The sequence below is a fragment of the Callithrix jacchus genome, chromosome 5 (genome assembly GCF_049354715.1).
Source record: "Callithrix jacchus isolate 240 chromosome 5, calJac240_pri, whole genome shotgun sequence".
Classification (NCBI taxonomy): domain Eukaryota; kingdom Metazoa; phylum Chordata; class Mammalia; order Primates; family Cebidae; genus Callithrix; species Callithrix jacchus.
This window is the reverse complement of record NC_133506.1, coordinates 82,706,401-82,729,881: the sequence shown is the minus strand read 5'-3', so window position 1 is coordinate 82,729,881 and position 23,481 is coordinate 82,706,401. Positions and strand designations below refer to the sequence as shown.

The 23,481-nt window shown below is 47.3% G+C and overlaps 1 protein-coding gene across 6 annotated transcripts in view; it reads left to right on the top strand.

Annotated features, from left to right (window-relative positions):
* Nucleotides 1-23,481, top strand: part of TOP3A (DNA topoisomerase III alpha) — a 40,092-nt gene that overhangs the window by 13,691 nt on the left and 2,920 nt on the right. For 2 of the 6 annotated variants that reach the window (XR_004743252.3, XR_013535600.1), the window contains exons 4-19: nt 206-281; nt 1,313-1,421; nt 1,765-1,908; nt 2,054-2,224; nt 2,802-2,902; nt 4,460-4,534; nt 6,849-6,931; nt 8,204-8,411; nt 9,130-9,315; nt 9,471-9,600; nt 16,478-16,591; nt 16,693-16,858; nt 17,932-18,075; nt 20,156-20,278; nt 21,327-22,009; nt 22,825-23,093. Coding sequence is in view for 3 of the 6 variants with exons in the window: in XM_035300158.3 (XP_035156049.2) it covers nt 206-281; nt 1,313-1,421; nt 1,765-1,908; nt 2,054-2,224; nt 2,802-2,902; nt 4,460-4,534; nt 6,849-6,931; nt 8,204-8,411; nt 9,130-9,315; nt 9,471-9,600; nt 16,478-16,591; nt 16,693-16,858; nt 17,932-18,075; nt 20,156-20,278; nt 21,327-22,009; nt 23,154-23,203 (2,563 nt within the window). In the remaining 3 variants the exon portion in view is untranslated. Of the gene's footprint in view, nt 1-205; nt 282-1,312; nt 1,422-1,764; nt 1,909-2,053; nt 2,225-2,801; nt 2,903-4,459; nt 4,535-6,848; nt 6,932-8,203; nt 8,412-9,129; nt 9,316-9,470; nt 9,601-16,477; nt 16,592-16,692; nt 16,859-17,931; nt 18,076-20,155; nt 20,279-21,326; nt 22,010-22,824; nt 23,094-23,153; nt 23,224-23,481 lie in introns of all 6 variants that reach the window. The other 4 variants (XM_035300158.3, XR_004743253.3, XM_035300157.3 and 1 more) reach the window with 4 other exon arrangements.

Sequence of the window (23,481 nt, the reverse complement as noted above, 5' to 3'; positions counted from 1 at the left end):
AAGGACTCTAGAATCCCATCTTCTCAGTCCTGTTCACACTCATGGAAAGGGGAAAGTATGTCATGCAGAGGGTCATAGCCTTATTTCACTTCCCTGGGACCTTTTTTATTGGGTATCCACTATGAGCCCATTGGAACAGTTTGCTGTCATTAGATTCAAGGGCTGTCCATCGTGTACTGAGTTGGGACTCTGTTTTCATTTCTAGGCAGAGCTGCAACCCTCTTGTCCTCTTTGAAGCAGAAATTGAAAAGTATTGCCCAGAGAATTTTGTTGACATCAAGGTAAGGTCTTTTGGAAGACATATGGCACTGAACAACTACAAAGAGTCAAACGAAGTGATTTCTGTATTTTTAATAAATTGGCATTTGGAGATAAGGTTTTCCACCAAACTCACTACCAACTAAAAAGCTATTTCCACTCATTGTGTAAATATGGCTAAGTGGCCAAGGAACTGAAATAAGCATTTTTTAATGAATAGTAGTTGTTTAAATCCTAGGCATAAAGGCTGGACATGGTGGTTCACGCCTGTAATCCCAGCACTTTGTGGGGACAAGCCAGGATCACATGAACCCCAGGAGTTTGAGACAAGCCTTGGCAACATAGTGAGACCCTCTCTCTCCAAAAAAAAAAAAAAAAGTTAACCAAGCATGGTGATGTACACCTGTAGTCCCAGCTACTAGTAAGGCTGATGAAAGAGGATTACATGAACCCAGGAGGCAGGAGGTCAAGGCTGCAGTGGGCTGTGATTGCACCACCACACTCCAGCCTGAAGAGAAAGTGAGACCCCCATCTCAAAAAATGATCCTAGGAATAAGTATTATAAATTATTAGTGTAGCCCCCATCTTTCCCCTTGTTAGATGGAAGAGGCTACAAAGTATAAATACCTGTTTGACAGTAAATTACCAGTTGTCAAGCAGTCAGGGCATGCATAGTTAACTTATTGAGAACTGAGAAACCATTGGATGAAACTCAATTGAGATTCATTTTCTTTAGGTCATAATCAGAACCTCTCAAGGGCGTGTGTGTGTGTGTGTGTGTGTGTCTGTGTGTGTGTGTTAGAGCTGTATTTTAGGTTTTATCATGCTGGGGAAATTATATTAAATCCTCTTTGCTGGAAGTTCATTTATGGTTCTGAGGAGTCGTGTCATCATTAGCACCAATGAGAGCGGTTTTCTCTGATCTCTTTCCCTCGCGAAGTTGGCACACTCCAAGAACAGCATTAACCTTCATTCAGATCCCCTTAGCATAGAGGTGTCAAGTCACTGTTCTGCAATTCTGTTCTCACTATTCTTATTCCACTATGAACTTCAGAAAACTCTGGAGCGAGAGACTCACCAGTGTCAGGCTTTGGTGATCTGGACTGACTGTGATAGAGAAGGTGAAAACATTGGCTTTGAGATTATCCACGTATGTAAGGCTGGTAAGTGCTGCTGCTGCTGCTGACTTTCTCTACTTTAGAATTCCGTAAATAGAGTGTTCTCCTTTGTATGTGCAAGTGGACGGTGGATGCGTTCCTCTGCAGTTACTCTCCCTCCCGGTCTGTGAGTCCATCGCTATTTCTGACGACACACTCAGTTTAAAGGTTATGGTGTTATTTCCTCCTTATCACTGTACACCATTGATTTAACCTAATAGGTAAATTGGGTACCTCACAGCTACTTGAACTGGTTTACCTTTATTTCACGGTAGTTTAAGAAAAGTGAGCCCTGTAAGATGGAGGGCAGTGTGATTTGACTTTGACCTTGGTGCCTTGTGTTCTGCAGTAAAGCCCAGTCTGCAGGTGTTGCGAGCCCGATTCTCTGAGATTACACCCCATGCTGTCAGGACAGCCTGTGAAAACCTGACCGAGCCTGATCAGAGGGTGAGCGATGCTGTGGATGTGAGGCAGGAGCTGGACCTGAGGATCGGTGAGGAGCTGGGCGGACTCCTCTTATGACCATGTTAATGTTGTGTGATGGGACTAAAAATGGGCTCAATGTAGATGTGTTCAGCCAGCCTTGGCCTCTCATCATCCAAAATTGTCTCCTTTCTTCACTCTCCCTCACTCTCCAGGAGCTGCCTTTACTAGGTTCCAGACCCTGCGGCTTCAGAAGATTTTTCCTGAGGTGCTGTCAGAGCAGCTTATCAGTTATGGCAGCTGCCAGTTCCCCACACTTGGCTTTGTGGTGGAGCGGTTCAAAGCCATTCAGGCTTTTGTACCAGAAATCTTCCACAGAATTAAAGGTAGCGCCTGGAGTAAGGGTTATGGCCTGGGACCTATGGGCCCAATATTAAGGTGGGGGACTGTGAGCATTAATAGCAATACTAGGCCAGGCACAGTGACTCACACCTGTAATCCCAGCACTTTGGGAGGCTAAGGCTGGCGGATCACTTGAGGTCAGGAGTTCAAAACCAGCTTGGACAACGTGGTGAAACCCCATCTCTACTAAAAATACTAAAATTAGCTGGGTGTGTTGGCACGCGCCTATAAATCTCAGCTACTCGGGAGGCTGAGGCAGGAGATTTGCTTGAACCTGGGAGGCGGAGGTTGCAGTGAGCCGAGATTGCACCATTGCACTCCAGCCTGGGTGACAGAGCGAAACTCCATCTCAAAAAAAATAGCAATAGTAAAGATGTGATTTATTGTAGTCTTGCTGTCGTCCTCCCTGGCCCCTTAAAATCCACTTAAAGTTCCCTTTCTTATCCAGAAACTCTTCCCTATTTGATACTCCTTTGACTTTCACTATAATATACCTTTTATCTGTCATATCATGTGGCTTCTCTGATACACAGCCTTTCTGTTTGTCTCTCCTTAATACAGTAACTCATGACCACAAAGATGGTATCGTAGAATTCAGCTGGAAAAGGCATCGACTCTTTAACCACACGGCGTGCCTAGTTCTCTATCAGTTGTGTATGGAGGTAAGATGTCCTTCAGACCCTGATGATCTAGGAAACATTCTGTATACCTCCCAAGCCACTCCCCATCTGTTGGCAGAGGCGATCCTGTCTCATTCTCCCATTGGAATTTAGCTTTAAGTTTGCATCTCAGGGGAGATCACTTTTTGGGGACCAATAAGACTAGAACCTCATGAAAACAGCACTAAAAGAAGGGAAGGATCTGCATTATTTTTCGATAAAATCAGAAATTTTTAGAAATTGTATAGTTGAAATCCCACCTTGCAGCATATACTGTCACCAGAAATTAGCAAGGATCAGCTAGACCAGTCCAGATCTTGGACTTAAAGAGCTAGGAGAGAGTGGACAGCATTTGGCTCAGCCTCCTCTTTATTGGTTGCATGAGGAAATCTAGAGAGGTGAAAGTCACAAATTAGTGGGTTAATTTTATATATTGATAAAAGCTAGGAAGAAAATAAGGCAAAGTAAAGGGATAGAGAAAGGCTGGAGGGACAGGGAGGGGAGAGGTGACATTTGAGCAGAGGTTAGAGTGACTCAGGAGAGGGTTAGGGAGCAGGTGGGATACCCATGTGCCATAGAAGGGAGCAAGACTGGCCCAGGCCATAGACTGGTCGGTGGCAGGGTTGGGACTCACCCTGATGTTTCCTGGCCCTTGGGCTGGTTGTCTACTTTCTAATGTCACTTCCTATTAGTCAGCACATAACAGCTTGGTTTAACCCAGAGGCTGTACAGAGTCTTGCTTAAGTAAAATTCTGAGCTCTCTATGCTTAATTCATGTGTGCTTCTTGGCTGTAGCCCACTGGCGGATTTGTTACTAATTAGGCAAGGGGAGTGATAACTGTGTAGCACCTGCTATGGATCAGGCACACTTTATTATGTGTTGTTTTGTTTAATCATGATAATGCCTGTAAAGGCAGTAATAGCATTCCCATTTTCCAGATGAGGAAGCTAAAGAAAGAGTGACTTACCCACAGACACATGAGAGCTATACATGGCAGGGCACAACTGGATTCCAATGTGTCCCTGACCCTTCTGCAGACCATGCTGCCTTCCCCATCTCTCTCTTACTCCACCTTTTGACCCTGGACCACTGGGAGTCTGTGTGACACTGCACAATTGTTTGTTAAATAAAAAGACCACCGCCAGACACGGTGGCTGAGACAGGAATATTGCTTGAGCCTAGGACTTCTGGGCCAGCCTGGGCAGCATAGCAAGACCGCATCTCTATATTTTAAACAAAACAACAAAAAGAGCACTGTGCATGTGTACATAGAAAACTGTATTCAGGCAATACATAGGCTGTTGAATTTCATAGGCTCTGGAGGAAGCACCTTAAGGCTTGTGAAATTGCCCTTCACAATCTTGGTTTGATTTGGACAGTAGTGATGGTGTCCACCATACTGTCAGCTACAAGCAACATTAAATGGTCACTCCCTTGGGCTGTCACTGTGGGTTCAGCTGGTGGTCAGTGATCTGGAAGGATGGGCATGTGCTGTTCACAGGAAGTTTGGAGATGATGCACTAACAATTAACATGATCTTTGCTTTCCTGGCTTTCTAGGATCCCATGGCAACTGTAGTAGAGGTCAGATCCAAGCCCAAGAGCAAGTGGCGGCCTCAAGCTTTGGACACTGTGGTATGTTCCGGACAGGCTGTTTCAGGCACTGAGGGATCAATTATTTACTGTTTTGGGGCCATGGTTCTACTTTTTAGACTGTGGCTTAGTGGAAGAAAATATGACCCATCACCAGGCCACACAAGAAAACACTTGAGAAAGACAGGCCTGCTTAGCCTCACTGTTTTTGTTTGTTTGTTTTGTAGACTCAAACTCCTGGGCTCAAGTGATCCTCCCACCTCAGCCTCCCAAGTAACTGGGACTGTAGGCACGTGCCACCATGACCAGCTAAATATTTTTAAAATTTTTTGTAGAGACGGAATCTCACTATGTTGCCCAGGCTGTTCTCAAACTCCTGGCCTCAAGTAATTCTCCAGCCTCTGCCTCCCAAAGTACTGAGATTACAGGCATGAGCCACCACATCCAACCACTGCTTAGCTTTTTTTTTTAAAGTTAACAAATGCAATATAGTTGCCTTGTATGAGGTTCGGGAAACAAAAAAGGGAAAGACAACTTACTACTTCTCTATCCTTAACATAATTACTGGTATCTCTTCCTGTTTTTTAACATGCATATTTTTACAGCATTGTAATTAAATAGAGAGCTTGTGTTTTCCAACCAACCATTTTTTTCATGTTGCTGCATAATCTGTGTAAATATTACTTTAAATAATCTGCTATATGAACCTACTTTAGAACAGGGCTTCTCAAATTGTTTGACTCCAGGAAGAGCCACCCACCCCAACAGAACACAAGTCTAAATAGCATTAGGAGTGTGCCTTCTCAATTACCACTTAGCAGGAAAATTTGGAATAGAATTACTATCAGAATTCACTCTGAAGGCTGGACATAGAGAACACTCAGACTAGCAAGCATGGAGGCTAAGAAGCATGCAGGGACTGGTGGGCAGTGCATTCTTTGTCTTGGGTAAGCCACAGTAAATATGTATGCGTGTGAAGGGACTGCATGGGAGAAGTTATGCATTGATTTTATATAGTAGGCATATATGTTTTAGTCCTCACTGGTTAAGTGTGCTTTAGTGTGACATATAGTCATTGGCATTGTTAGCTTGTCACCTAGGGAAAAGGACAGCTGGTTATCCCCCAGGAGGCCTCCTGGGGTTTTCACCCTCCAGGAGAATTTACTGGGTGGTCCCAAAGTGCGATTCTCAGACTGTCTGTGTTAGAACAGTATATTAGACTCCTTGTTAAAAAATGTAGATTTCTGGGCCAGATACAGTGGCTCACGCCTGTAATCCCAGCACTTTGGCAAGCCAAGGTGGGCAGATCACCTGAGGTCAGAAATTCAAGACCTGCCTGGCCAACATGGCGAAACCCTGTCTCCACTAAAAACACAAAATTAGCCAGCCATGATGGATGCTTATAATCCCAGCTACTTGGGAGACTGAGGCAGGAGAATCCCTTGAACCCAGGAGGCAGAGGTTGCATTAAGTCGAGATCATATGCCACCATACTCCAGCCTGGGCGACACAGTGAGACTCCGTCTCAAAAAAAAAAAAATGTAGATTTCTAGCCAGGGGTGGTGGCTCATGCCTGTAATCTCAGCACTTGGAAGCTGAGGTGGGTAGATCACCTGAGGTCAGGAATTCGAGACCAGTCAGGCCAACATGGTGAAACCCCATCTGTACTAAAAATACAAAAATTAGCCAGGCATGGGTGTGGGTACCTGCAATCACAGCTACTCGGGAGACTGAGGCAAGAAAATCACTTGAACCTAGGAGGCAGAAGTTGTGGTGGATCGAGATCATGCCACTGCACTCTAGCCTGGGCCACAGCGCGAGACTCCATCTCAAAAAAAATGTGGATTTTTGGGCCAGGTATGGTAGCTCACGCTTATGATCCTTTAGGAGGCCAGGGTGTGAGGATTGCTTAGGGCCAGGAGTTCAAGATCAGCCTGAAGATAGCAAGACCCTAAGACCCTAGCATGTAGCCTTGCGCATGCACGCGTGCACACACACACACAAACTCACTCTCTCTCTCTCTCTCTCTCTCTCTCTCTCTCTCTCACACGCACTCACTCACTCACTCTGCAGATTTCAGCTTATGTCCCAGCCCTGCTCTGTTAGCTTCCCCAGTGGTCAGGAAATCTGTCTGCTTCCCAGGTGAATCCTGCACATGTTAAAGTCTGAGAACCAGACTAAGATCTGACTCTGCCTGGCAGGCCCAGGAATTGTTCTTGGGCAGTCTTTTCCCCTCTGTTTGACAGAAGCACCTAGAGTGACAGGGGCCAGACTTGACTGAAGGTAAGTTATGTATTTGAGTTGTGCTGCCTGACCCATGCAGTACACCTAACATGGCTGTTGACCCATTTTACAGGAGCTTGAGAAACTGGCTTCTCGAAAGTTGAGAATAAATGCTAAAGAAACCATGAGGATTGCTGAGAAGCTCTACACTCAAGGGTAAATATTCTGGATTTGGGAGTAGAATTGGAAACATCTTTATCAGGATGAAATATTTTAGAAATAGAGTTTATGGGGAAAAACAGATTGTGTAGATAGCACCTGAGCTCTGAGGCAGGATTTTGACTTTGACTTTGACTTCTCTTTTCTGATATGGAAAAGTTGTTTCTATATAAGAACTGAGAGAGTGGATTCAGATCTTACTTTTAACTCCCCAGCCATCTCCCTGTGGCCCTGGTGAGCGGCAGACAGTGGGTGGCACCTTTGAGAGTTGTTTGCCTGTGAAACTCCTCCCTGCCCCCGTCATGCACACCCCAGCACTGAGGTCCTCTAACTGTGCTGTCCAGCCTGCAGGTACTGAACAGTTGAAATTCAAGTTGTCCAAATTGGGCTGTGCTGTAGATATAAAATATACACTGGGTTTTGAAGACGTTTATGAAAATAGGATCTAAACTATCGCAGTAACTTAAGTGACTAATTGAAAATTTAAAATGACAAATAGAGGCTGGGTATGCTGGCTCACACCTGAAATCTGAGCACTTTGGGAGGCTTAGGAGGGGGGATTGCTTGAGCTCAGGAATTCGAAACCAACCTGGGCAACATGGCAAAACCCTATCCCTACAAAAAATTCAAAAAATAAAAATTAGCTAGACACGGTGCCACACACCTGTAGTCCCAGCTCTTCAGGAGCCTGAGGTTGGAGGATCACTTGAGCTTGGGAGGCGGAGGCCGCAGTAAGCCAAGATCATGCCGCTGTACTCCAGCCTGGGCGCCAGAACAAGACTGTCTAAAAAGAAAAAGAAAAAACAAATGGAGTTCACAGTATAGTTTTATTGGACAGCGTTATTCTTTGTATCCTCTAAGAAAAGTCTCAAAGCACACGCTGGTGAAACTTGTCAGGAGCAGTGAAGCTCATGTGCTACATCCAGGTTGGTCTGTCAGACTGACCCTCAGAGCAGCCTGTGATGACAAGCCCCAGGCTATGAAGTGGCTGGCCTTTATCCTGTGCTATGCTGCCCCTTTTGTTTCTCCTTGGCTTCTTTGAGTGTCCTAGCAGGAGAGCCAGCTGCTTTTCACCCCATGAAGGGGTGCGTCTCATCTCAACTTTCCTGAATCAGGTAATCTAGACTGCCTTCAGTAGAGTTGGCTATGTCAGATGAGTGTTTGTAGGTGTTAGTGGGTGCTTTCAGTTGTTTATAGACCAATCAGTGAGCCTAGCGACAATCAGTGAGCCTAGCAATTTATTTTTCTGTTTGTTTGCCTTGGTTTTAGGTACATCAGCTATCCCCGAACAGAAACAAACATTTTTCCCAGAGACTTAAACCTGACGGTGTTGGTGGAACAGCAGACCCCTGATCCACGGTGGGGGGCCTTTGCCCAGAGCATTCTAGAGCGGGGTGGTCCCACCCCACGCAATGGGAACAAGTCTGACCAAGCTCACCCTCCCATTCACCCAACCAAATACACCAATAGCTTACAGGTTGGTTTCCCTGAATGTGCTGCCTGCTGGAATCCAGATGGAAGTGCTGGGGGTCAGTAGTAGGACTTGAATTTACTCTGTGAGTTCTGATGTAGAAACAAGTGATTTTGAGATCTCTCTCATTTCACTATCCACTGCCTGGCTTTCATGAAAGACCGCCTCACCCCTCCCCATGATGGGCCCCCGTTTTAATCCAGTCCCACGTTGCCACTCTCCATCAGCTCCTGCTGATTCCCTGCTGGTCCTTCATAGGCAACCTAGGTGCCTCACCTCTGCATACCCCACCCCCACCATGAGCCTTGTTGCCTTTCCAGTCCCTGGAACTAGAGAGTTTTATCCATCTTCTCAAGACTGACTCACTTTTGATTGCCTCCTGAAACTTTGCTGCCACCCCAGTTGTGCCACCCCCATCACTGCAGAGTGTCCCACTCAGCTCTGCTTGTCAGTCTCAGTCATTTCCTTAGCCGGGGGCAGGCTCTGCTGGCACAGGAGCCATTAGGCTTGCTTACATCTGTAGTCTTCTCACAAAGCTGGGGAAATCTTAGTCTTTTATTCCTCTCCTTCTTTTATTGTTTGCCTGGCACTCCATGTTAGTGCAGAGCCTAAGGAGCAGTGTGGCCTGTTCTCTGCAGAACATTAGGCTAAGGCTACCAGCGATGTTCCTGTCCTTGAGATGTGATATTCTAGGGATAGTTCCAGTCTCCTCTTTTCTTCCTAGGGAAACGAACAGCGACTGTATGAGTTTATTGTTCGCCATTTCCTGGCTTGCTGCTCCCAGGACGCTCAGGGGCAGGAGACCACAGTGGAGATCGACATCTCTCAGGAACGCTTTGTGGCCCATGGACTCATGATTCTGGCCCGAAACTATCTGGACGTGTATCCATATGATCACTGGAGTGACAAGGTGATAAAGAGGTGGGCCCAGGGAGAGGGTGAACAGTTGTGCTGCCAGCCCAAGCTCTCTAGTGGAGCGGGATCATCTTCCTTGAAATGAGGGGTTTTTTTTGCCTGAGTGTGATGATGGAATCACCTGACTGCTGCACCTGCCACTCCCTGTAGATCCTCCCTGTCTACGAGCAAGGCTTCCGCTTTCAGCCCAGCACTGTGGAGATGGTGGATGGGGAGACCAGCCCGCCCAAGCTGCTCACCGAGGCCGACCTCATTGCCCTCATGGAGAAGCACGGCATTGGTCAGTGGCTCCTCTGGGTATCTCATATCTCTTGAGCACTTACTGTGTACTAGGCACAGATTTCCTCTCGTCTTCAAACAATTCTGTAATGCAGGTACTATATCCTTATCCCCATTTTATAGTTGAAATAAGGCTCAGAGGTTAAAAACTTACCTAAGGTCAGCCGGGCACGGTGGCTCACGCCTGTGATCCCAGCACTTTGGGAGGCCGAGGCGGGTGGATCACGAGGTCAAGAGATCGAGACCATCCTGGTCAACATGGTGAATCCCCATCTCTACTAAAAATACAAAAAATTAGCTGGGCACGGTGGTGCGTGCCTATAATCCCAGCTACTCAGGAGGCTGAGGCAGGAGAATTACCTGAACCCAGGAGGAGGAGGTTGCGGTGAGCCGAGATCGCGCCATTGCACTCCAGCCTGGGTAACAGGAGCAAAACTCTGTCTCCCAAAAAAAAAAAAAAACTTACCTAAGGTCACAAACTGTGTGTGATTAAAGCCTGGTCTATATAACTCTACATGCACTGTGCTATCCACATAGCAACAGAGGCTTTTCCCCTGACTCTGCAGGCCCAGCTGGGAGAACCCTTTGGCCACATGGGGATTTATTGTTCTTTTGAGTAAGAATAGAATGTAAGGTACCAACTGTTAAAACTTGGGACACTAATCATAAAATCTGTCTTCATTTTAAAGTGTCATATCTGGCAGCCCTGAGCCTCCCTCCCATGTGGAGCAGTGGGTAAGGGTGGCAGCTGTCTCTGCAGGCCTGCACCCACACTGCTCAGGCTGCTCACAGTGGCCTCATGTATGTGACAGGACACTGCTGTTAGCTATGGGTGGCTGGATTCTTAGCTTTTTGTTGAAGCTGTAGGGCTGATGGCCCCACAGGGTTGTGGGGTGAGCCTTATGCTGTGCCGAGGCACAGGATCCGAGAAATAAAGAGACAGGACACAGAAGTACAAGAAAAACGCAGCTGGGCTCGGGGGGCCATGCCACCTATAAGCAGAGTCAGGCGAGCCCTGAATGTCCAAAAGCATGAGTATTTATTATGTATAGGTTAGGTAGCAGGGCAGTGAGTGAAATCATCTTTAAGGATAGTCATAGGGTCGTGAGCAATAAAACATGGGGCCCACCCCCATTAGGTCACCTAGGCCAGGAGGTGGACAGTGCACAGCAAGGGGCCCGTTCCCACGAAGGCAAGGGCCGTGCGCAGTAAGGAGTCCACCCCCGTTAGGTGGTTTGAAGGTGGGCCGTGCGTAGTGTACAATACTTCTATCTATGGTCAAACTACTTCTGAGAAGATTTATAGGAGGATGCTTTAAGTCACAAAGCAGTGACAGAGCTGTCAGGGTTACTGCCACCTTCTGGCAGCTTCCAATGGGTTCTATGGGAAGATGCTTTTCAAGCAGCACAGTAGCAAGAGCTGATAAAATTCAGTCACCAAGGTGGATTGCCGTTCTGAGGGCAGCCTTCCACAAGAACTGGAGCAGGGTTCTATAACTCCTTTATCAGGAGATGTGGCTCTCGCCCCAAGCCTGCCATACAGCGAGTATCTTTACGATACTGAACGCTGCCACCTGGGCCATGGATTCTTGTCCTGGCATAACTTTTTCCCTTAAATCATGCTCTGCACTGTGTCTGCTCTTAGGCATTCCTCTGATTATAAGCTGCTTATTCCTTAATTCATGCTCTGTACTGTGTCCACTCTAGGCATTCCTCCGATATGAACTAAGATATAATTATAGGTATATATGTAGGGAAATATTCTTTAGACACTCATATTATTAACTATTATATGATTATATATAGAGGTTTATATAAAGGGCCTATTTCTGTCAACTAATATATGATTATATAAAGGATTATATAAAAGGAAATAGCTGAGTAGTAACACTATAAAGTGAGATATTCCTCAAGCCCTAACTGTGCCAGGGTTCTGCTTAGCTCTCATTCCTCGGTGCCTATATAGGGGGTTACCCACAGAACCATTTCCCATAATTGCTTAGGAATCAGAAACTAAAACACTGGGCCAAAATTGCATTATTCCCATTAAGTCCCATGGCTTAACCTTTACAGGTAGGTCCTTGTGACTAATCTGCTGTCCCCTCCATTTGTTTTTGTCAAGGCTCTCAAAGGCTTTCTCTGGTAAACCTAGTCCAGAAACACCCACAGCACAGTGGAGGGGAAGCAGAGCTCCCTGGGCATGTGTTACATAATCAGCTGCCTCATCCATAAAGGAAGTTTCTTAGTCCTCTTGACTTAGGAAGTAGTGCTGCACTGTGGAGTCCTTGAATATCACTAGGACATCTAGAAACCCTGCAGGTTTAGGTAAAATTAGTGGAGGTTCACCCATCATGATTTATTTAATAAATATGTATGAGGCCAGGTACGGTGGTTCACACCTATAATCCCAGCACTTTAGGAAGCCAACATGTATGAATCACTTGAGCCTAGGAGTTCAAGACAAGCCTGGGCAATATGGCAAAACCCCATCTTGCTGGGTGTGGTGGCTGATGCCTATAATCCCAGCACTTTGGGAGGCCAAAGCAGGTGTATCACTTGAGGTAGGGTGTTTGAGACCACCAGCCTGGTCAACATGGCAAAACCCTGTCTCTACTAAAACTACAAAAATTAGCCAGGCGTGGTGGGGGCCACCTTGATCCTGGCTACTTGGGAGGCTGGGGCAGGAGAATCACATCAACCCTGAAGGTGGAGAGTGCAGTGAGCCAAGATCGCGCCACTGCACTCCAGCCTGGGCAACAGAGTGGGACTCCATCTTAAAAAAAAAACATTTCTACAAAAAATTAGGTACATGCCTGTAAGGAGGCTGAGGTAGGAGGGTCACTTGAGCCCAGGAGGCAGAGGCTGAGGTAAACTGAGATTGTGCCACTGCACTCCAGCCTGGACAACAGCAAGACCCTGTCTCAGAAAAAAAAAAAAAGAAGTTAAAGGCCAACAAGAGTGGGAGCATAGACTAGGCACCAGGGACACAAATGAATAAGACCTCATTTTTTGAGTTCTCAGTCTAGCAGAAGAACCAAACCAAACTAGCACATTGAATACAATGCAATGGGGTCTGCAGGGAATAGGCAGGGAAGAAAATGTCGTGGGTGGGCTGGCATTTCAGCTGCACCAAAACCGCATAGTAAGACTTCTGAATCAGTGAAGGGCAGCCCAGTGCAGGGCAGGCCTGAGGAAGGGCATGGGAGCAGGAAAGCAAAAGCCTGCTATAGCTGGAGTAGGGGTAGTGGCCACAGAAGGGGAACCTGGAAAAGTGATTCAAGCCTGACTTTGCAGGGCCTTGGCTTGCCCAGGTGAGGGGCTTAGATGCTGGTACCTGGCCAGCAGGGAGACTTCTAGGATTTCTTTCTTTTTTTTTTTTAGAGCCTTGCTCTGTCACCCAGGCTGGAGTGCAGTGGCGAGATCTCAGCTCACTGCAACCTCCACCTCCCAGGTTCTTGCAATTCATGTGCCTCAGCCTCCTGAGTAGCTGGGACTATAGGCTCACGCTGCCATGCCTGGCTAAATTTTTGTATTTTAGTAGAGACGGGGTTTCACCGTGTTTCCTAGGCTGGTCTCGAACTCCTGAGGTCAGACAGTCCACCCACCTTGGCTTCCCAAAGTACTGGGATTACAGGCATGAGCCAGACTTCTAGGATTTCTAAGTAAAGGAACCATATAGAGGTACACTTAAAAGAAAACAAACCAAAATAATATTTTTAAAAGATTATTAACAGGATGGGCCTGGTGTCTCACACCTATAATCGCAGCACTTTGGGAGGCCGAGGTGGGCGGATCACTTGAGGTCAGGAGTTCAAAACCAGCCTGGACAACATGGTGAAACCCCATCTCTACTAACAATACTAAAATTTGCTGGGTGTGATGGCTGGCACCTATAATCCCAGCTACTCAGGAGGCTGAGGCAGCAGAATCACTTGAACCCAGGAGGTGGAGGCTGCAGTGAGCCAAGATCGTACCACTACACTCCCAGATTGGGCGACAGAGTAAGACTCTGTCTCAAAAAAAAAAAAAAAAAAAGAAAGATTATTAATAGTTTTATTCACATACCATCCAGTTTACCTGCTTCAAATGAATAATTCACATATTTTAGCATATTCACAAAGTTGTGCAGCTATCACCACAGTTTTAGAGTATTTTCACCACCTCAGAAAGAAATCCCATACCCTTTAGCAGTCACTCCCCATTTCTCTCTCCCTCTAATCCTCCCAGCCCTAGGCAACCACTCATTTTTCTGACTTTAATAGATTTGCCTTTTCTTTAACTAAAAAAAATTTTGCTTGCAATGGCACAATCTTGGTTCACTACAACCTCTGCCTCCCGCGTTCAAGCAATTCTTTTTCATCAGCCTCCCAAGTAGTTGGGATTACAGGCAAGTGCCACCAAGGCCAGCTAATTTTGTATTTTTAGTAGAGATGGTGTTTCTCCACATTGGTCTGACTGGTCTCGAATTCCTGACCTCAGGTGATCTGCCCACCTCAGCCTCCCAAAGTGCTAAGATTGCAGGCATAAGCCACCACACCTGGCCCCTAAATTTTTTTTAGAGAGACAGGATCTTACTCTGTCACCCAGGCTAGGTCACAGCTGTGAACTCCTGGTTTCAAGGGATCCTTCCACCTCAGCCTCCCCAGTAGCTGGGACTACAGGCACGTGTTGCCATGCCCAGGTAATTTTTTTTTTTTTGGCTTTTATTTTTAGACAGTCTCACTCTGTCACCCAGGCTGGAGTGCAGTGGCATGATCTCGGTTCACTGCAGCCTCTACCTCCCAGGTTCAAGCAATTCTTCCCCAGGCTCCTGAGTAGCTGGGACTACAGGTGCATGTCACCGGCTAATATTTGTATTTTTAGTAGAGATGGGGTTTCACTATGTTAGCTAAGCTGATCTTGAACTCCTCTGACCTCCAATGATCCACCCACCTCGGTCTCCCAAAGTGCAAGAATTAAAGGCATAAGCCACCATACCCAGCCAACCATCTTTGTTTTATGTAGGGACAAGGTCTTCCTATGTTTCCTAGTCTGGTCTTGAACCTGCAGCCTCAAGCCATCCTCCTACCTCAACCTCTCAAAGTGTTGGAATTACAGGAGTGAGCTGGTGCACCTGGCCAGATTCGCCTACTTTAGATACTTCCTATAAAAAGCTAGGAATAGTGGCTCACACCTGTAATCCCAGCACATTGGAAGGCCAAGGTGGGCGGATCACTTGAGGTCAGGAGTTCCAGCCCAGCTTCACCAACTTGGTGAAACACTCTCTCTCTACTAAAACTATAAAAATTAGCCGGACTTGGTGGCAGGCTCCTGTACTCCCAGCTACTCAGGAGGCTGAGGCAGGAGAACCCAGAAGGTGAAGGTTGCAGTGAACTGAGATTATACCATTGCACCCTAGCCTGAGCAACAGAGCAAGACTCTGTCTCAAAAATAAATAAGAAAAGAGAATCATATAATGTTTGGCCTTTTGTAACTAACTTTTGCTTAGGACGATGTCTTCAAGCTTCATCTATGTTGTAGCACATGTCAGAACTTCATTTCCTTGTGTTACCAAATACTATTCCATTGTATATATAGACATTGTCTTTTTCTACTTTCTTTTTTTGAGACGGAGTTTCACTGTTGTTAGCCAGACTGGAGTGCAATGGCACGATCTCGGCTCACCGCAACCTCCACCTCCTGGGTTCAAGCAGTTCTCCTGCCTCAGCCTCCCGAGTAGCTGGGACTACAGGCGTGCACCACTATGCCCAGCTAATTTTTGTATTTTTAGTAGAGATGGGGTTTCACCATGTTGACCAGGATGGTCTCGATCTCTTGACCTCATGATCCACCCACCTCAGCCTCCCAAAGTGCTGTGATTATAGGCGTGAGCCACCGCGTCCGGCCATCTTTTTCTACTTTCTAGTTGATGGACACTTGAGTTGTTTCTACTCTTTGACTATAAATAATGCTGCTCTGAACAGTTTTGTACAAGTTTTGTGTGGATATGTGTTTTCCTTTCTCTTGGGTGGACTTAGCAGTGGGATTGCTGGTTTACATGGTATCTCTACATTTAACATTTTTAGGAACCACCAAACGTTTCTGAAGGGGTTGCACCATTTTTCATTCCCACCAGCAAGGCACATATGGAGATTCCAGTTTCTTCACATCCTTACTAACACTTACTATCATCTCTTTTTTTTACTTTGCTGGTAGGTATGAACTGCTGTTTCACTGCGTGTGGTTTTTGGTTTTTTTTTTTAAAGATGGAGTCTCACTTGGTCACTCAGGCTGGAGTGCAGTGGTGTGATCTCAGCTCACTGCAGCCTCTGCCTCCCAGGTTCAAGCAGTCCTCCTGCCTCAGCCTCCTGAGTAGCTGGGACTACAGGCACACACCGCCACACTCGGCTAATTTTTGTATTTTTGATAGAGACAGGGTTTCGCCTTGTTGACCATGCTGGTCTTAAACTCTGACCTCAGGTGATCCGCCCGCCTTGGCCTCCCAAAGTGTTGGGATTACAGACATGAGTCACTGCGCCCAGCCTTCACTGTGATTTTAATTTGTATTTCCTTCATGGCAGAGCTACATTTTGAAAGGTCCCGCTGGCCACAGCTTAAAGAATGGTTTGGGTCGAGGAAGAGACTAGAAACAGGGATACAAGCTGCAGCTATGGCTTGGACACATGGGGAGGAAGATTTTAAAAAGGAGCTTTCAAGCTGGAATTGACAGCTTTCATGAGAAATGGGATGTGAGGGAGCAAGAGAGTTGAGGTTGCCATTGTGATTTCTTGAATGAGCCATATGGGCTGTCCAGGCGAAGGAGGGGTTCTGGGGTGAGCAAGGTGCCCATGAACCCCTGTTGTTTGTATTACCTCAGAATAACCAGAAAATGGTTTCCAGGTACGGATGCCACTCACGCAGAGCATATCGAGACCATCAAAGCCCGGATGTACGTGGGGCTCACCCCAGACAAGCGGTTCCTCCCTGGGCACCTGGGCATGGGACTTGTGGAAGGTAAGGGAGGAGGGAGCTTGCAGTGGGTAATGGGTGGTGTCACCCAAGTCCCTGAGGGTCTCAGGTGGGTCCTTACTGAGCACAACTCTTTTTCCCTGCAGGCTATGATTCCATGGGCTATGAGATGTCTAAGCCTGACCTCCGGGCTGAACTGGAAGCTGATCTGAAGCTGATCTGTGAGGGCAAGAAGGACAAATTTGTGGTTCTAAGGCAGCAAGTGCAAAAATACAAGCAGGTTTTCATTGAAGCAGTGGCTAAAGCAAAGAAGTGAGTGCTTAAAAGAAATAGAAATGGGTGGCGGGGCGTGGTGGCTCAAACTTGTAATCCTAGCACTTTGGGAGGCTGATGTGGGCAAATCACAAGGTCAGGAGATCAAGACCATACTGACTAACACAGTGAAACCCCGTCTCTACTAAAAATACAAAAAATTAGCTGGGTGTGGTAGCATGTGCCTGTAGTCCTCACTACTCAGGAGCCTGAGGCAGGAGAATCGCTTGAACCTGGGATGCGGAGGTTGCAGTGAGCCGAGATGATGCTATTGTATTCCAGCCTAGGTGACAGAGAAGACTCCATCTCTAAAAAAAAAAAGAAAAAAAGAAAGAAAGAGAAAAGAAAGAAATAGAGATGGGGTCTCACTTACTTACTGTGTTGCCCAGGCTAGTCTTGAACTCCTAACCTCAAAAGATCTTCCCACCTTGGCCTCCCAGAGTTACTACGCCCGCCAAGCTAGTTTAAACTTAATGCAGACAGATATGCCTAGAGTTTGTGCATGGACCCTGTGCAGTTTTATTTTTCTTTTTTGAGATGGAGTTTCGCTCTTGTTGCCCAGGCTAGAGCACAATGGCATGATCTTGGCTCATCTCAACCTCTGCCTCCCAGGTTCAAGCAATTCTGCCACAGCCTCCCAAGTAGCTGGGAACAGGCATTCCCCACCATGCCCGGCTAAATTTTGTATTTTTAGTAGAGATGGGGTTTCTCCATTTTGGTCAGGCTTGTCTCCAACTTCCAACCTCAGGTGATCTGCTGGCCTCAGCCTCCCAAAGTGCTGGGAGTACAGGCATGAGCCACCGCACCCAGCCCAATTTTATTTTTTAATGTGGGGCTGGTGACAAGGCAGAAGCATCTGCCTGTATCTGGACTCTCCTCCTCGGAGTTGGTTAGGCACCAGGGCCCATGATGAGCTCAGTCTTCTCTGCCTGCCGTCTGTTCTCTGCAGGAGGCCTGCAGCTCACTGACCAGCTGGTTCCCACGGTCACGCCTGTTGTGTGTACATAAGAGTGTTGTAGGTGCCTTTGCAGCAATTGCAGGCTGATGGGTGTCTACCTTTGCCTTCTCTTCAGATTGGACGAGGCCTTGGCCCAGTACTTTGGGAATGGGACAGAGGTGGCCCAGCAAGAAGACATCTACCCAGCCATGCCAGAGCCTATCAGGAAGTGCCCACAGTGCAACAAGGACATGGTCCTCAAAACCAAGAAGAACGGCGGGTCAGTGCTCTGCCTTCTGCCTTCACCTCTGCTCTCCAGCACCTGCGGTGTCAGCCACAGCTCTAAAAGGCCCTGCCATCTCACTTACATGGAATCTTTCAGGACAGGCCTGTGGTTGCCAACCTGCAGGCAAGGTGTTGGCCTAGAAGGATACCTGGGTGGGATCAGGCCTTTGAGGTGTAAAGCATTGTTGGAATTTAGAGCAGGTGGGGAACTGAGTGATTATGGGGTTTTTTTTGTCCCCTGTAGATAGGACATCATATACCTAATGTGTAACACATGGAGGAGCATGGGCTTCAGATCTAGGTGGGTCTGGGTTCAAATGCCACTTCTGCCACATATAAGTGGTGTGGCCTGAAGCAAGTTCCTAACCTGCTCTGAGCCCCAATTTCTTTTTTCATAAAATAAGGTCAGTACTCACAAGGCTGTGTTAAGGATAAGGATTTGGTGAAAATGGTCAGGACTGTATACCGCATTGCCTGACGTGTTGTAGTTACTCAGCAGATTCTACTTTTCTTCTCTAAGAAAAGTTCTGAATTGGGCCTGAAAATCTTAACTCCCTTTTGCTTTAAGTATAGTTGACCTGAATGGGAAATTTAGCCTCAGATCAGGTTGTTCAAGCCGGTGGCTGGCCACTGAGGAAGTTCACGGGGAAAGGTGTGCTGGAGGGGTGGCAGCCATCATTCATCAGCTGCCATTCCTTACTGGCATGATGCCTGGTGGTGCTCTGTAAACATCTCATCCCATTCTCTTTTTTTTTTTTTTTTTTTTTTAACCTCATCCCATTCTTGTAATCACCCTGCAAGGCAGGGATTTCTATGCAGCTTAGAGGGTAGAGGTTCCTGCTTGAAGTCAAGCAGCCCGTTTCACAGTGGGCAGCAAAGGCATAGTTTGAAACCAGGTTTTGACTGCCTTTCTCCATCCTGCCTGGCCCACCTGGGGCTGCTGTGCTCCTTGCTGCTAAATGAGAAAGGTTTCTCCACTCCTCCTAACCTCCAGCCATCAGTAACCCAGCTGGCCCCAGTGAAGAGAAAGCCACCAGCTCTCAGAAACAAGCGGTCTTTGGACCAGACCTGGAAGCAGGTGTCAGGGCTCTTGTCACTCACAGACAGAAGCCAGACCCACTCTAGGCCTAGCCCAATACCTGGGCATGTATTTAAGCACTTAATAAATGCTGTTGATGGGTTTTCCTTGCCACCAGCAGGTTTTTGGATTAGTACTCACTGGAATATAAGGAGAGAGAATACTTACTTTTGTTTTAGCACTGTATTGGAGAATTACTATTATTTCTTTGTTATTCTTTTGTTATTTTGTTATTCTGTTATTCTCTTGTAATGCTTCTTTGAGTTACTCCAGAAGGTCAGATTATTTTATGGGATTTGCCACTCCAGGGTTTATCTGATAATTTCCATTTCTGAGATTGTAAATTTCTTATTTAAATGATTGAAGTTTGGGGGTTTTTTTTCTTTGTAGTGTACCCAGGCATACTCAAAGGAATTGGTAAATCAAATGCACATTGGCTAGTCAAACCCTAATGTTTCATGGCTGCAAGGTGTTGAAAAACATGGGCCAGGAGAGACAGGGATGGGGTGGATGGGCAGTGGGTGGGGTGTAGATGTTGCAGGTGAGGCTCTGTCACAAACAGATGGGTTTCCATTTCTAGCTCCCATACCCCCATGCATGCACATCTCTGGGCAGGTTTCCAGCCCACACCAAGCCACCACTTACTCACATGCAAACTGAGGGGGCCCCTGACACTGCACAGACTTGGCACGAGGCAGAAAGGCAAGAATGTGTGAGTGCACAGCACAGGGCCCCTGGCGTCACCTTGGTTGGTTGTTGGTTTTCTAAGTAGAAAGCAGGGTCAGCAATAGCTGCTTTGTGCTTTCGGGTTGTGAGAAGGCTCATTTTTCTCAATCAATTAAATATCAGTGCTTGTATCTCCAGTTAACTGTCCTCCAGAAAAGGGAATGTTGTCCTCAGTCATCTGAGGAAAGGCTGTCTCGGCCGATGGCCAACGGCTGAGAGCCTGAGAGTGCCTCCTGCACTGCTACCACCTGACATGGCACCTTGTCCCCAGGCTCTACCTCAGCTGCACGGGTTTCCCAGAGTGTCGCTCAGCCATATGGTTTCCTGACTCGGTGCTGGAGGCCAGCAGGGATGGCAGTGTGTGTCCAGTTTGTCAGCCACACCCTGTGTACAGGTGAGCTGGGCGCCTGAGTCAGGCACCTCCTCTGGAGTGTGCACACCACGGTGCCCATTTTTCCCTTGCTCCTGCCAGAACCCAGAGGGGAGTGTAAGGGATTACACTCAGGCTCTGCAGGGGTGTAGCTGTGTTCTGCAGCAGTCAGGTCAGCAGGCCTGGTCCGGTTCTGTTGTGTTCCATGCTGTCACTGCTTTGGCGGGTATGACCCAGTTTGGAGTGGGCCATGGGCAAAGAAATATATTATTTAAGTTCCTCCAGAAAGCCCACAGCCCTAGTGCAGTACAGTGGTTCTCAAACCTCTTGGTCACTGGACCCGTAACACTCTGAAGGATCACTGAGGAGCCAAGAGAGCTTTTGTTCTGGGTGGTTTATCAGTATATACCACATGTGAAATTAAAGTAAAAACATCTTTTAAAATATTAATCTATTTCTAGTAAATGCATTGCATACTACTGTAAATAACATGGTTTTTAGGGTGATAAAATACCTGTTTTCCAAAGCAAAATAATAATAATGACATGAATGACATTGTTTTTTACATTTTGCAATTTGCATGTCTGGCTTAATAGAATAGAGCTGGATTCCCATATTTGCTTCTGCAGTCAGTCTGCTGAGTCATTGTGTGTTTTAGAAGCTCTGGAAAACTCCATTGTGTACACACAGAAGAATAAGAGCAAAATAGACATAACCTCTTAGAATTACTATAAAATAGTTTTGCCCTCTTCTTGAAAGGGCTCAGGCACCCCAGAACCACACTTGGAGAACTGCTGGTATAGAGACATGGAACTTTCCAGAGGTGTTTTTATTTTGATGAATTACTGGGATCTTAGATTTCATCTGCACTGCTTCCCACTGTCCACTCCTGTGATGACTGATGGGGCCTTGTGGTGGGCTGATTGAGGGCTTCACAGGGCCCTGCGTGGGCTTCCTGATACATAAGGAGTGGTGGAGAGAGGCCTAGGACTAAAGCAGCCCTCAGTGGACTAAGGAAAAAAAAGCTGGCACCTTTTTGTTAATGTTTTTTCTCATCTTCTGGCCTTACTAGGTTGAAGTTAAAGTTTAAGCGTGGTAGCCTTCCCCCGACCATGCCCCTGGAGTTTGTTTGCTGCATCGGAGGATGTGACGAGACCCTGAGGGAGATCCTGGACCTGAGATTTTCACAGGGCCCCCCAAGGGCTAGCCAGCCCTCTGGCCGCCTGCAGGCCAGCCAGTACCTGAACAGGATGGACAGCAGCCACCACCCCCAGCCTGCTGACGGCAGACAGACTGGGCCCTCAAAGGCTCTGGCCTGGACCCTCCCACCACCCACGGCTGCTGGTGAAAGCAACTCGGTGACCTGCAACTGTGGCCAGGAGGCTGTGCTGCTCACTGTCCGTAAGGAGGGTCCCAACCAAGGCCGGCAATTCTTTAAGTGCAACACGGGTAGCTGCAACTTCTTCCTATGGGCAGATAGCCCCAATTTGGGAGCAGGAGGACTGCCCACCTCAGCATATAGACCCCTAGGTGGCTCCCTGGGATGCCCACCAGGCCCAGGGACCCACCTGGGTGGGTTTGGCAACCCTGGTGTTGGCAGTGGTAATGGCACATCCTGCCTGTGTAGCCAGCCCACCGTCAAACGGACTGTGCAGAAGGATGGGCCCAATAAGGGGCGCCAGTTCCACACATGTGCCAAGCCGAGAGAACAGCAGTGCGGCTTCTTCCAGTGGGTCGATGAGAACATGGCTCCAGGTGAGGCAGGGAGGGGCTTATGAATCACTTCCTTGGGTTTTCACAGTGTCTCTACCTCAGACTGGGGACAGCAGAAATAAGGCAAGGCAGGGTCATAGTGGGATTGGATTGGGCTGCCTTCACCTCCGTTTCCTCATTTGATCACTTTCAGCAAGGTGATAATTGCACAGTCCTCTTCCAAATTGAAGGGTGGTTACAGGTAACGACATCACTTGCCCTGTGCCTATTACTAGGCTAAGTATACTTCCTATGCTTCTTCCATCCTCATCAGGAAAGCATTGTGATCACAGTTTCACTTATAAGTGAGAAAGGTGAGACGCAGACACATGAAGTGGGCATTGCTCAGCATCACATAGCAACAGACCCCAGGATGAGGACATAGGCCTTCCCAGTCACACAGCCGTGTGCCCCTTGCAGCCATCATGACCCTTGCCAGACCATGAGCATCAGCCTAATTTCTTTAGCTGAAGATGCCAACCCTGATGATATTTAGGAATCTGCCCAGGGTGACACTGCTTGGCCCAGTGTCCAGGACTGAGTGTCATTAGAAGTGGCACCTAGACATTACATCAAGGTGGATGGCGTACGTGGAGGCACTTTGATGGTTCCTGCTGCTTCAGTGTACAGCAGAGCTTAAATAGCTGAGAATGACCCAAAGGCCTAGTGGGAGCTTTGGAGTTGTGTAAATCTAGTTCCGAAGCTCAGTTACCTCTCTGCCTCAGTTTGCTCAACAAGATGGTCCCTGCCTACATTCTTAGGGTTCCTGTTTTAGAAAGGAGTATAGTCTGATTATGATCTTACGTACATGTTATTAGCCTGGCATGCGCAGAAAGAACCCAGCAGCCTGGTAAAAACTGGGACTTGGAGCTGGCTACGAGTGCCAGTGGGGCCCAGAGATGGTCACTGGAGTGACAGACCCACACTTGAAGTGAGATGCAGTCTGGCCTCTTGTCTCGCCACTTGGAAGGACATGGTGTGTGACCCGCAGGCTGGCTGACGGACTGGCCTGGGTGAATGGGCACCTGATCTGGAAAGACCTGTTGAGGGACAGGAGGGATCCAAAGCTGGACTTTGCTGCTTGGAGGTGGGTCACAGGTTGCTGGTCACTGGTCACATGCTGCTTGTCTTTCCCACCCTACCACAGGCCAGCTTGCTTGGGTTTCTGCCTCTATAAAAAGGGCCAGCACAAAGTGATGCCAGTGTCCACTTACCAAGTGAGTGTTGGACGATGTCTCCAAGAGCTTAGGATTCTTGAGGGAGAGGTGTCAGGTAACATAAGGCAGCAGGCACATCACACCTCCACCTTACAGAGTTGGACATAGTATGAAGGGAAGCTGGCTGGTGGGTTATACATGGCTGTGTAAAAGTCAATTTAGCCATATTATCTGCTGCTACTTTTCTTTTTTCTTTTTTTTTTTTTAAGACAGGGTTTCACCTTGTCGGTCAGGCTGGTCTTGAACTCCTGACCTCAG